This window comes from Falco rusticolus, chromosome 8 (assembly GCF_015220075.1).
Source record: "Falco rusticolus isolate bFalRus1 chromosome 8, bFalRus1.pri, whole genome shotgun sequence".
Classification (NCBI taxonomy): Eukaryota; Metazoa; Chordata; class Aves; order Falconiformes; family Falconidae; genus Falco; species Falco rusticolus.
The window spans coordinates 9,409,576-9,422,676 of NC_051194.1; the positions used below are offsets into that span (position 1 = coordinate 9,409,576).

Genomic DNA, 13,101 nt, shown 5'->3' on the forward strand with positions numbered 1-13,101 from the left:
GATACAGTTCTTGGGGCTGGCCTTAAACAGGTCGCTTAAGACCTGATCCTGGAGGTGCTGCTTAAATAATACCAAGATGCAAACCTAAATCTCCCTGGGACTCTGGCACTGGATCTAATATGCCTTTGTCTTGAACCTCATGGTCACTGAGTTCAGAGAAACACAACTGGGTACCTAAAGCTCGATAGGCTCCTGAAATGCGCTAGAAAAATACATTGGCCCTTCAGGCAATCATTAGACTAAAGCAATGAAAATAATAACAATAACCATAACAGGACAAGTGTTCAGCGTTATAAGTGAGGATCCTTTGAAATCCAGTAGCGACGGAGGAAGGAGAGTTTCCGTGCACTAGCGTTCGCCATGTTTCACTGTGCAATTCCATGAATTTCTGCTTCTCCTTAATTTCAGAAAGACAATTCAGTAGCCTCTGGCTTCTGTATTTTATTTTTTCTCATCTACTAGCTAGCAGAAGCAGAAAAATAAACACACAACTAGGAGCTGTATTCACAGACAGGAAGTAACTTTAATTAAATATTGTGAAAGTTGAAAAGTTTTTACAGCTTGAATTTCTGCAAAAAAATTATAACAATCTCTACAGTAGTTAGTTTCTCTAACAATAGAACTGTACAGTGTGTGTGTCTATTCAAAAAGATTTAGATAAGAAGGTGAAAGGTTAGTAGTTTCAGAGATGACTTCATTTTAGCTGCATCCTAGTACAACTGTGAGGAAATAGGCATACTTTATGCAATCCAGTCATTGTGAAGCTTCACCTTGTTAAAACTGAAATCTGAATGTTTCCACTTAAAGCCATATTCTGTAAACAGCTGTATCTTTTACTTTGTAAAAGATAAGGGTGGCACAGGGGAGATTTTTATAAATTCCCATTCATCAGATCACTATAAATAGCTGCAACAAAACAAAACTATGCACATTGTCAAAGGATCTTTGGACACTGGCGTAGAAGACTACAAACATCGATGGCTAAAACTGGTGTCAAAATTACTATGATTTTGAGTGGAGCTCTACAGGGGTAATTGATGGTGTCACTGGACAAAATATGGCTTTAAATTTGATTACAGTGTCGTGCTGTTGCTTACTATGTGAATTAGAATAATCGCTTGGAATACAGAGAAGCAATTAACTGACGTCTCTCACATTTTCCAGTTTTCTCTCCTTTTATTTTCTCACCATGAAAAAAAAAAAATCCTGTTTTCTTCCCTTCCCCCCAGAGATCACATTGTGACATTCTAGTGAAAACCATTGCAAAATTCATACAGGAAGCATGCACAGTTGCAGCATCGTTGTAAATGATTTCTTGCTCGACTAGAAAAAAGTTATATTGTTTTAAGGTAACAAAACAGTTCTTTTGTGCTTTTCAATTCCTTTTTTTTTTTTTTTCTTAGAATGTTAGTGATGATTGACAGTTCTGGTGCACAGTACAATGTACAAGTGAAATGAATATGATTTGCATTGTTAAGGCATCCAATCTGCTGGTTTATATTTATGTGAAAGACAGAGAAATATACAAGCAGACTTAAGAAAGAAAGTATTTTCATTGAGTTCTATGAAGTTTCTCCCCATATTTAATGCACAAAAATGCGTCACTCCAAAGAGGAGAAATCCCATGCATATTAATAGAGTAAAACAGCATTAGTTTTTGTTAAGCCTCAAAAGCAAAGGATACATTTTTTTTTTAAAATCTACATAACTAAATGCTACAAGAATAATATGCTACTTTTTGCCATATATTGGAAAAAACTTCTTAACTTACAAATAATACAAAAATAGACAATGGCTTTTGGGTGGAAATTAAAAAAAATGGAAGCATGGTTTTAAACAATACTAAAAAAAACCCAAACAAACTATAAATGAAATGTTTTAAAATCACATTTAAACAGCTAATACAACGGTGAATGACCAAACAAATCAGCACTTTTCACATAGCAAACATACACAATAAAATAAACTTGTAGGGGACAAAAAGCAATGTACAAATTCCAAAGATAAATACATTATTTATATGGATATTTTACAAAATCCCCTTTAAAACAAACAAACAAAAAACAGAAACAAAAAGCTTTTTTTTCTTTAATTAATTTTGCAAGTATGTGCAAGCTAAAGGTAGTGAGCTCTTTTTGCAAAATATGCAGTAAAATTCTTTTTTTGTGATATTGAAAAACTGTCTTAAGACATTAAAATGTATAAATAGAACAACAACTTTGGCAAAAAATCACAAAAAATCTACAGTATTTATAACTACATACAAAACACAACAGCAAAGAAAAAATATCAGGTAATGCATCTTCAGAGCTTTGCTGCCTTTTTGACTAATAGTTTTTAAGAACACTTCCCAGATAATGATAGCAAAATTTTTGTAAAACAGAAGCTATGGTTTTGATTTGAAACCTTCCTAACAGCGCCCGCCCCCCCCCCCCCCCCCCAACTCAGGTTTCCATTTACTATTCAAAGCAGTTACCTGTTGCTTAATATATTATGATACAAACTGAGGGGGTCGACTGATACAGGAGCAATCCTAGTGGGAGGCTGACAAAAACATGTGCTTTTAGCTTGTGAGGGTGCAGAACCGTGGACCAGCCTGTTCTCAGTCTGCCCTGTTAAGACTGAGTAGGTCGAGGGGAGAGGGGCTGCGCTGAAAACACCCCACAGTGGTGGCCGCAGCCCGTGTCGTTTGGTGGCTGTGCAAAACCCAAGTGGCATTTTATGCACAGCTCAGGTGACACTGAGCTTCAAGAAGGCCACTCATTTGGAAAGATGCTGATATACAAGCTAGAAAGCCACGCTCGTCCAGTTCTGCAGTTGTAGCAGTGTACCTAGAGGCACTGGATTTTCAGTTCAAGAGGAAACGTGTTTGTTACTCGCATCCTTACCTTCCCTTTCACCAACTTTTCTTGTTGCGTTATTTACAGAATTACTTAGCCTGATATTAAAGACAGAGGCTACTAATCCCACCCCTCTTTCCACCCTCGTCATCCAAAAATACCAGCTTTCTAGGGAGTTATATCTATTTAATTAGTACATTAAAAATGCATCATATTAGCAAGTCACCACTGGATAAGCAACCTATATGAGCCGACCCTTAATTAAATGGCCATAATTCTTCTACGAAAAACTAACTGGCACTTCTATTCTGTCCCATACAGACTTGTATGTAAATGACACCACTTCATTTTTCTTTACATAGCTTTTAAAAAAAAATACCATAAATTAAAAATGTGGAGTTTCATTTCTAGTGTCCCTTGTGTAATTGTATGATTTATAAAAGACAAATGGTGTTGAGTTAAATCAAGCCTTAAAAAAACATAAAAAACAGAAGGAAATAAAAGCAAGCCCCCGCTCCCCCACAAAAAAAAAAAAAAAAGGTGGATTTTTTTAATCAACATACAATAAATATATCTCCCAGGTATTTGGGATGGACAACTTGAATCAACACCTTGCAATTGTAGATTGTTAATTTCAGTATTTGCAAGGATGGTGATTTTTGTTTTGTTTAAAAATCCGCAGTTATTGTAAGATCCTTCTTTATTTCTTTTTTATTTTTAAAAAGGCCTGAGTAAAAAGTTCCACTCTGGGACTTGTATCAGATTCTCTCTGAAGCAGAATTCAACCTCTTCATTAATAAAATTCTTCAAGGCAATTCTTTCACATGGGGGGAACAATCATGCCAGATATAGCTGTCAGAAGGAAAGGGGAGGAGGGGGGAGAAAGAGAGAGAGAGAGGAAATAAGTTACTTTTGTGCATTATCAAGCAACTTTTTAAATCCTCAGAGCTTTTAAACATCTACTAGCAATGTACTCATCTGAACTATGGATTAAATTAATATATAAGTTATCAACCAGTAGAGACAACTATGTGCACAGTAATCACGGGAAGCTTTATTCTGATCAGAAAGTGGTTTAAATCGCAAGTGACTGCTGAAATTAGTGATTTTCTTGCAGAAAAAGTGCTCTTCCCCTGATGTCAGAATCGGATCCCAACTTAATTTTCTGATTTTAGCTTCAAGATCTCAAAATGCACAGGGGGCTTAAACCTGACCCAGCCATTGCCACACATTCTACTACTCTTTAAAGCAAAGCAGATACTTGTTCCACATGAGAGAATGGCTGAGGTCCCACAGGGCACCAGTATTACCGACCTGGCAGGGTGCTTGTTGCGTGAGGCACACCAGCAGTGGGTCATTCTCCTATGCCAGCTTTCTCTTACAAGTTCAATGTTCCAGCCAGGGACATACGTATGTATTTCCAGGTACTCAGAAAAGGACTTAAACTCTCAAATCCAATTTTCAAACTGCAATATGTCATTAACTGGTGATTTGGCAGACTGGCGTCTCATGGGTTTCATGACACTTGTAGCAGACATCACCAACTACATTGAGTGAGGCTTATGATAGTGTTCATTTAGAATGTCTTCTCTTTTGTTGGCCAAGTTGAATCATCAGTATTTCTTTGTTATTATTATTATTCTATGTTGCTTCCCAACCTAATTTTCTATGAAATTACCATTCCTCACACTCCTTAAAACTCAACAGGTACAGTCTTCCTTACAGTTTGACCTCCAGCTTGGTCTCCCTCTATTTACCAGGGACTCTATGCAGATCAGACATACCAAGTGTCCAAGTGGCATACTGTGAGCAAGCACATCATTACAGGAGGTAGACGTGCAAGTTTATGATGAAAACTGTAACAACAATGGATCTTAAAAATGCCAGTTGTACGGTTGTCTGCCAAAAGGTAGAAAACAGTCACCTTCATGGGCACATTATTTAAATGCTAGAAGTGCCTGCCATCTCAGACATCTGGACATGTAATTTCTTAAGGAAGAACTCAACCCTGTGACTGGTGCTGATTCATTGTGCTTTAATTACAGCTGCAATTATTTGATAAGAACAGAGCCAAAGTAAAAGACTCACAGATTTGGGGTTGGAGGGGGAGAGGAGGGAAATGTTTTCTGCACAAACACCACCATATGTGCAAGAATTACAAGTCTAATCAGCAAGGGGAGAACAGCTCGAGTAAACTGCACTGATTAAATGAAATAAAATGAGAGGAGAAAGCGAGAATGCAAAACACATCCACATGTTTGCAACAGGCCATCCTCAGAGGTGACATGTTGCAACTATACAGCAGCATTTCGATTCTTGGAATTTATCATTCAGCAATGGTTTTACGTGGAATCACTCGACTGAGTGTTTCTGCTCCAGTAAGGGCTCTTCAAGGAGCTGAGAATGAGGATAAAAGGGATAGAGAGGTGAGTTAAGTTGCTTTAAGCCCTATAGGAAGACACTTAAGTGAGTAGCATCGAGGACGTGTCTGAGACTTTCCTTGTTGAGGTATTTCTTGTCATGGGCTTTTTTTGGCTCCACCATGGAGATAATCTGAGGATGCATTTTCACATTATCTCCACAGCTATGCTGTCTCCTTCATCTCAATCGCAGGATGAATTTGATATTGCCTTTTTTAGAATCCTTGCTGATTTAATCAACACTGGGTGAAAAAACCCAGCAGCTTTGTTTAAAAGAATTCTCAAAAGCTTTTATCTCACCAGTGTCTCAGACAATAAGTTCCGAATCCTCACAATTGTGCTGTCCCCGTGGTACATGTGACTGAAAATGAAGCCAACCCAAGCCAAGCAATGCTCTCCCTGCTCTGCTTTTGGGATTCTTACACGTGGAGCAGGGTATGGACCCTGAACCACAGACCTCTATGGCATCAATAAAATAGGTGTCCAGCAATGGACACAGTCAACCAGACTGTAGTTCTGCTGTGGCAGCCCTTCAAGGCAGCAACCTGCAGTTAAGGGTGAGAGTGGAATTTTCCCTTCCTGAATATATGAAAGACTCATGTAGGCAGGGACCTGAGACACAGGTTTTGTCCCAGTTCTCCTTCTCGCTCATTGTATTAGATCAAGCAATTTGATTTGTTTCTGTTTCTTACCTGAGGATAACAATTTTTATCCCCATTAGTTATGCACTTGCAGACTTCTGGATGGCAGTTGTTTAGCAGAATACAGGGGTGGGACTGCAGTGCTTGGATGTCGGTGCTGTACGTTACAGCGCAGAGAAAAGCAAACCTGACAACAGTGCTCCCTCCTTTGCTGCTCAAATAGGCAAGAAATTAAGCGATAGGAACGGGTAGTCTTCCTAGATGTGATGAGTGCAACTGAGCAGAGTCAAATGGATAATTACTCCTCTGTGCATAATACTTAAAACGTTTTTGTCCTTTTCAGCCCTTGCTAAATTCTAAATTTAGCAAAACTGTAAAACAAGATGTTGTTTTGCTTTAGAAAAACTATCTACGCTTCAGAAAATGTCAAAATATTATTCCAACAAAAAAATATTGCAAGCTAAATGATTAATCAGAACCAAATCAATTTCACCAAAAAGTGGTCAAGAGTTGGCTCTCTCGGGACAGCACAGCTGTCTACCCTGGGTCAGAGCCCGAATAAAGGTGACATAATCGCAGCTCCTCCCTTTATGACTCAGACATTTCCCTGTAGTTACATACCAGCCATGCACCTTTTGCCATTGGAAACAAATAGTACAGCTGCAGATCTTAGCTCATTTTTTTTCAAAGCATTATTGTTTTTGAAGAGCTCTGAAATTCTGAATTAAATTACAAGGCAAATGGATATGATATCTTTTCTGCCTAAAAGCTTTGATATTTCCATTCTTTCCAAGCCTTCATTTATTTCACTCTATAAGTGTATCACATAAGTGCTGCATCTAGTCATGCAAATTCTCTCAGCTGTAGCATGTTATTGATCCTGAAAACAGAGATATCAGTGGGAAACAGTGTAGGTATGAGATCACACCACCTCCAAAAAGGGAGGGCAGAGAGTAGAAAAACTCCCACCAACAGCCATTACTTCTTGCATCATATACTAATTTGTATTTGCTGCTAGCAGATTACAGAAATAATGTATTTTGAGTTTTCCAAAATTGCATGGCAAAGAGAACAACGGGTAAGCCTAGCTGTTGTTTTAGTGAGTTCTGCTGATATCTAAGCTACATAAGGAAAGCTTGATTGCTTTCTGATGTATCCGGAAGCCCAAGAGAGATAAGACAGCCTCCTTATACATGGTTGTTTATTTAAGCAATAAGGCACAACAGGCAGTGCATTTCTGAGTGATTATTACAAGCCTCAGGTGGTGTCAGAAGGCATGGGACTAAAGGCTGTGTGTCTTTAACTCACCAAGAAGTTCAGTGATGACCTAGAAATGAACCATTTCTTGGTGTCTCATTCCTAGTATAAAAACAGAGTTGCTAAATAAAAATTAGGGGGAACACTCAGATCTGTGTGGTTTCTGGGCATTACAGGTGTGGATGTGACATAATGAGGAGGCAATCAGCAAGACCCAGTTGTGTTCAGTGCTCTCAGCTTGTTCCATAATTGTTTTTCGTAACCGAGTATGCGGAATCCAAGAATTCTGTGTCTTGTGAAAGGAAAACAGTGCCTGAAAAAGCTTTCTGCTGTTATTTGCTTTTTCTCTCCACCCGCAACAGCAAGCTGGGACAAGGTAAAGAGAAGAAAAAAACATTAACATGTTCAAAAGCTTCTAGCAGTCAACTCTTAGCTCCTTTTTTTATTATTTTTTTTTTAATTTGGAGGTGAAATGTTTTTAGCTCTTGCCTTTAAAATTTGTAGTATGTCGGCAGTGCCAAATTTTTTAAATGCACAAAACTTAACCTCCTAAATGCTACAGCTCATCTGAAAATTTTGTTGTGTTTTATTCCTGACACAGTCTGTGTTTATAACAAAGTCCTGACCAAAGGTATGTAAATTCTGCTTACACATTCCTAGTATTTTCACAATTTCTGTGTGCATGTGTGTACATCTGCAAGGATTCCTCCCTCCAGTTCACCAATGTAAAACATACTGAGGACAACGCTTTCCTTCAGTCACAATAGCTCCCAGCTTTTATGAATTAATTCCTTCCACTCTACTTGTATATAGGCTTTTTTGGCTGTTAACGGTGCTATCAACATCATGCCCACGAGCCCAGTGCTTCTCTTTCCAAAGGCCGTAGAGTGACATGTGGAGCCTGTGGAACCATCCTGCCCCTGCTCTGCACAGCTCCTTATAAACATGGTTTTAAAAATGATGGGTTTTATTCCCGGTTTGATGTTCTTTGGATAATTTGCACAGGGACATGGAAAAAAAACCCAGAGCTCAGGTCTGGGGGAAGCACAATGCGTACCGCACCATCTTTCCCACCTCTGGCACAGTTGGAGGCTGCTGGCTGCATCTGCTTTAGGGAAACTCCTCCGTCTAAGCGAGCATGAAAATATCTCTCCCAGCACACTAAGGCACAGTGAGGTAATTACACAGGAAGGTTGAGGCACAGTGTTGTAAAACAGGCTGAACCAAACAATGAAATGGGCAGTGCTGGTCTTTGCAGCATCCTCGGTTTGACAAGCTTTTGTCTGTCACTGCCTCGGCTTGCATCAACGCTTGAAAACGCATTTAGGTGCTAATGTTGGAATACTTTGTAATGAGAGGGGAAGGGATGCAGAAAGGAGCAGCCCCTTGATACCAACAGTTGAATAGGCTTTCAAAAAGGCCCTGCGCCATTTATGGAATTAATTGGCATAGAAGTACATTAATCAGTGGAAACTAATGTTTGCCCTGGTATGAGTTAAACTGGAAAATGCTGCTGTTAGTTTGTAATGTGTCTTCTATTTATGAAAGGCAAAGGTTTCTGCCAAGCTCTGTAACGGTCTATTTGCTCTCAGTAGGATTTCTGCACAAGTGTACTATGACAAAGGAAAAAAAGGAAGGGAAGATTGAGTGACGTACTTCAGGAGAAGGCCAGCCCCTGGAGAGACCCTGCAGTGGAGTACTTGCTAGAGTCCACAAAAGACTGGTCTGATAAAGGACGACAACAGGGAATAAGAGAGGAAAGAAAGAAAAAGGATGGTATTAGTAAGCTGAAATATTACTCGTTTTTATCATAACAGTAGGTCTGTGCTTTAAAAGACACAGCCTCTCAATTCAGCAGTATTAGTCGAGTTAGAGATAGGGTGGTTGCCAAATACCTGCATGGTACTAGGTGGGCTGGTGGTGGAGTCCAGTTACTCTTTACAGGAGGAAATTTTAGGACAGAGACCACCAGCAATCCCCCATTGTCTTCTATCCCCTTTGACAACTCAGTGTCGCTTAGAGCCTCGCAAGGCACCAGGAACTCGTGGTTTTGAGAGCAGCCATCTACGCTCCAGACTTGGTTTCACCTACCTTGCAGGCTATTGCCATTGGTGCTGGTGCAGGTGGGAGGAGGAGAAGTTTGCGGTCTCACAACAGGCGCAAAAGCACTCTTCTGTTTCACGGCTGAGACCATGTTGGCTGGTGAGAAGGAGAAAATCCCAGAGGAACTGCTACAGTTTGAGGGGAGGCTAGTGGACGAGGCCATTGTTGGACTTGATGGCACAACTAGAGGAAAAAAAGACACCCCGAGAGGCATTCCTTAGCATTAGATAATCAGTAGGCTGCAGAAACAAAAGAACTCTGCTTCTTGGATGCACTGGGTCTGATTTCAAATGGCCAAGGCCTTTACTGCAGTTAGATTTCTGGTTGTTCACAAAGTACGATCGATCACTACAGGAAACCTGCTTGTTTTGTTTTGTTTTGTTTTGCAGGTCTTCAGAAGCCATAATTCTAGGAGCTTTTAAACACTCACTTAATTCTCTGTCACTACAACTTTTCATTCTTACAACAACCCTGCCCTGCCATCCCATTTCAAACTTTTCTAATGAGTGGTATTAGCCAGTGCCTTGGTCTGAAACGGTAACGTCTTTGTGTAGTGGATAAGAGGGAATCCAGACTGTGTAGGTAACTCAGGGATTACAAAGCTGATGGGAAAGAACAGTGATTGAAGTATGAATCTGAATCTGGAATTTTTAACTTGGAAAGGTTTGAGTTTTTAACTGGCCTCCAAACCCACCGTTTTAAGCCATGCTTTCCTTGTAGCAAGATGGTTCCAGAAAGACCTACAGGGTTTCAAGCAAACTTGCAGAAGGTAGAAAGTTCTTAGTGGTGACCCAGTCAATGTGCTTGCCAAAAGTCAGCAAAAATGGTTGGATTTCTTTCCTCTCTCAAACCCTGAAAAACTAGGGTTCAGAGGAGTTATTCTGAAAGCTGTGAATATATATACACAAACATATATATACATGGAGGCTGTCCAGCATGAAGCAACCAGTGAGATGGCTGCTCTGACAGTTTTATACTCCTTTGGTCTCCTGGCTCTAGTGTGTTCAGTTTCTGTTGCACAAAAGAATGTGTGGATAACTGACAGAAGTCATGTGGTTTTTTTTTTTATTTCTCTAAAAGGGAGAAACCACTAGAACCTTTCTCACAATGGCCACAGATGTTTTCCATGTTATAACTACTAGCACTAAAATCAGTCTCCACCTTCTCTGTGTCCATCAGCTTTGGGAAAGTTTCTGCTGTGGGGACTTCCTAGGAATTCTCAGAGACATGAAAACCAGTCATATTTCTCACATGGCCATTTTATTTATGCACAGGAATGGAGCTGAATTCACCTGAAACAGAGAATTTTGAAAATGAAAGTCTGTTTTATAATGGTCAAGACAATTCTCCCAGAGGATCTATGATCAGCATCTGAATGAATACAGTCAATACAACATTCTCATTCAGAGCCATTGACTGGAATCTCAGCTGGAATAGGTAAGCAATTCTGGTATGCATCAGATGAAGATCTGGCTTTAACTACAAGATTGACTATAATAAGAGTCTTTCCTAAGTAAATGTAGATCCTTTTTTTTTTTGGTTTTTGTTTTGGTTTTTTTTTCAAAACTGAATTGATTGTCCAAAATGCAAAGCTGTTATATAGGAGATTCAGTTTGTAAACACATATTTACCATTGAGGTTTTAAGTGAATTTGTTTTTATGAAAATAAAGCCAATTACTTTTATAGGCAGACAATACTGCCAGTTTCCCCTCTTATCCAACGAAAAATAAAAAGGAAAGGACCAATAGTAAGATCCCATACTTTCATTGTTCATCCTGTTTAGAAACTGCTTATATGCACAAGGAGACTATGAATAATTACATATTATAGAGTAAAATTCCTATAATCTGGATTTTGCATTATTATTTTACTTGCATTTTACGTAGATAAAAATCACCCTATTTAAGTTCTTATTTGAGAATCTGATATCATATTTGTTAACACTGAGGAAATCAATTAATGGAAATTAAATGTTCAAAGTTTCACAGTCTGACAGATACAATCTTAGTCTGAAGTCACTCTATGTCTGGAAGTACTTGCTAAGGGAGAGCAATCAAAGCACCTAAATTGAATTGCTACTATACAGCAATTAGTTTATTGATTTAATTAAGAATGCCACCTTTTAATTTTCAGGTCATGATTGAAGTATTTTCTGATTCAATGGATTAGGCATTAGCAGAATGACAGATCAACCAAGAAAACCTCCCAAAATATAACTAGAATAGAGGAGCAGGGCTGGGAAGTGAAGTGCTATTCTAAAGAGGACTTTGTTCATAAATATGAAATAATACACTGCTAGAGTATTTTAAATGCATTACTGGCATCTGCTTCCAAAAGAGATGTCTCATCAATCATGTTATATTATGAATTCAGAGTGCACAGATTCTATGACAGTAAATTCAACTTAATAAGTAAGGTACTTTGTAACATTACATGTTACATTATTATTAGAGTACAAAAATAATAACTGGTTAGCAATTCCCACTTACAAGTACTAGTTATGTGGGTAAATATTTTCTTCTAAATTTGCAGCAGCTAAGAAGCCTTGGAAGTAACTTTTTAAATCAGGGTTACTATTCCCTTTTTAATTCTGAACTCTAGCAATGCAATTCACAATAATTCATTACTGCTGTTACACCATTAAACTTAAGATTTGCTGCGTAAACCTTGGTATGTTCAGCAGTCTGTTTGTCCTGTCCACACTAGGGTCTCAGCCTGTAAACCTATTTATATGATAAGACCTTCTGGCCTGATTCTGCTAGCAGCTTTCTACAGATGTCAGTGGAATCCTTTATCCCACGTGAGTAAAGTCGGAGGAATTGGACAGGTCCTTTTCATTTAATTTTCTCATGTGAATAGGGACTACTGATCTGTGTGAGAGGCAGCAGAAGACGTTCATAGGCTTTTACCAATAGAAATGTATTTATATTTAAACAGGTTACTAAACCTTTAATATCAAAATGCAGAAAGTTAGCCCTACACATAAATATTTCCATAACTGGGACTGCAGACCATAAGCTCTTTACACCACGGAATATATGATTTGTATGACTTACATCTTTGTGGCATTCGCTGTACAGACACTAAAACACAGGCTCTAAGAGCCATTGTCACATTTTACTGACTAATACTAAGCTCTTAGTGAAGTCAGTGTAATACCTACTTACAAAGCAAATGGAGTATAAGCAATCAAGATTAGGCCCAATAGTAATTCGTAATTTCTATAAAGGTTATGAACATATTATTTGCTCAGAGGTCTCAGAAACATCATCATGCAGCTTATGGAAATGTCAGTCTTATTACAGTAAACTTTTCTGCCCTTCACATCTTACAGCTGGAAAAAAATATTATTCCTGCAGCAAATATCCTTAGCTTCCTTTCATACCTACTTCAGCAAGTTGTGTGCTGACAACTGACCATTAAGCCACTCCAACAGACCTTAAGTCACTTATGCCTTCCCTGATTTCTAGCAATGTTGAGGACAAGGTTTCTTATTTACAGAGTATATGTTAAGTTATGAAACTATCAACCCAAATCATGAGAGACATTATCCTTTTTAAGCTCTTATGAGACTCCCTAATGATGATGATGATGATAATAATAATGGTGATAATAATAATAATAATAAATAGTCATAACAACAGCAATAATAATAATAATAAAAACCAGATAAAAGCATTGCTGGCAACACTAATGTCTTCAAACCGCTTCAAAGGTCAGTGCCTTGGAGAGGAGAGAAAGGACCAAGCTCTGTTTCAGTGCTCAAAATAGAAACTAAATATTGAGTATCACAGAAAAGTCACCATCTCCTTCTAATGAAAATATGCAAAATACAGAAA

General features: G+C 38.5%; 1 protein-coding gene across 4 annotated transcripts in view; it reads right to left on the reverse strand.

The window, feature by feature from the left end:
* Window positions 1-2,980: 2,980 nt before the first annotated feature.
* Window positions 2,981-13,101, reverse strand: part of EBF1 (EBF transcription factor 1) — a 280,578-nt gene continuing 270,457 nt past the window's right edge. For 2 of the 4 annotated variants that reach the window (XM_037398540.1, XM_037398538.1), the window contains exons 15-17: window positions 9,250-9,444; window positions 8,815-8,883; window positions 2,981-3,692 (exon numbers count right to left, since the gene is read on the reverse strand). In XM_037398540.1, the coding sequence (XP_037254437.1) occupies window positions 8,816-8,883; window positions 9,250-9,444 (263 nt within the window). In that variant the 3' untranslated portion in view covers window positions 2,981-3,692; window position 8,815. The remainder of the gene's footprint in view (window positions 3,693-8,814; window positions 8,884-9,249; window positions 9,445-13,101) is intronic. The other 2 variants (XM_037398542.1, XM_037398541.1) reach the window with 1 other exon arrangement.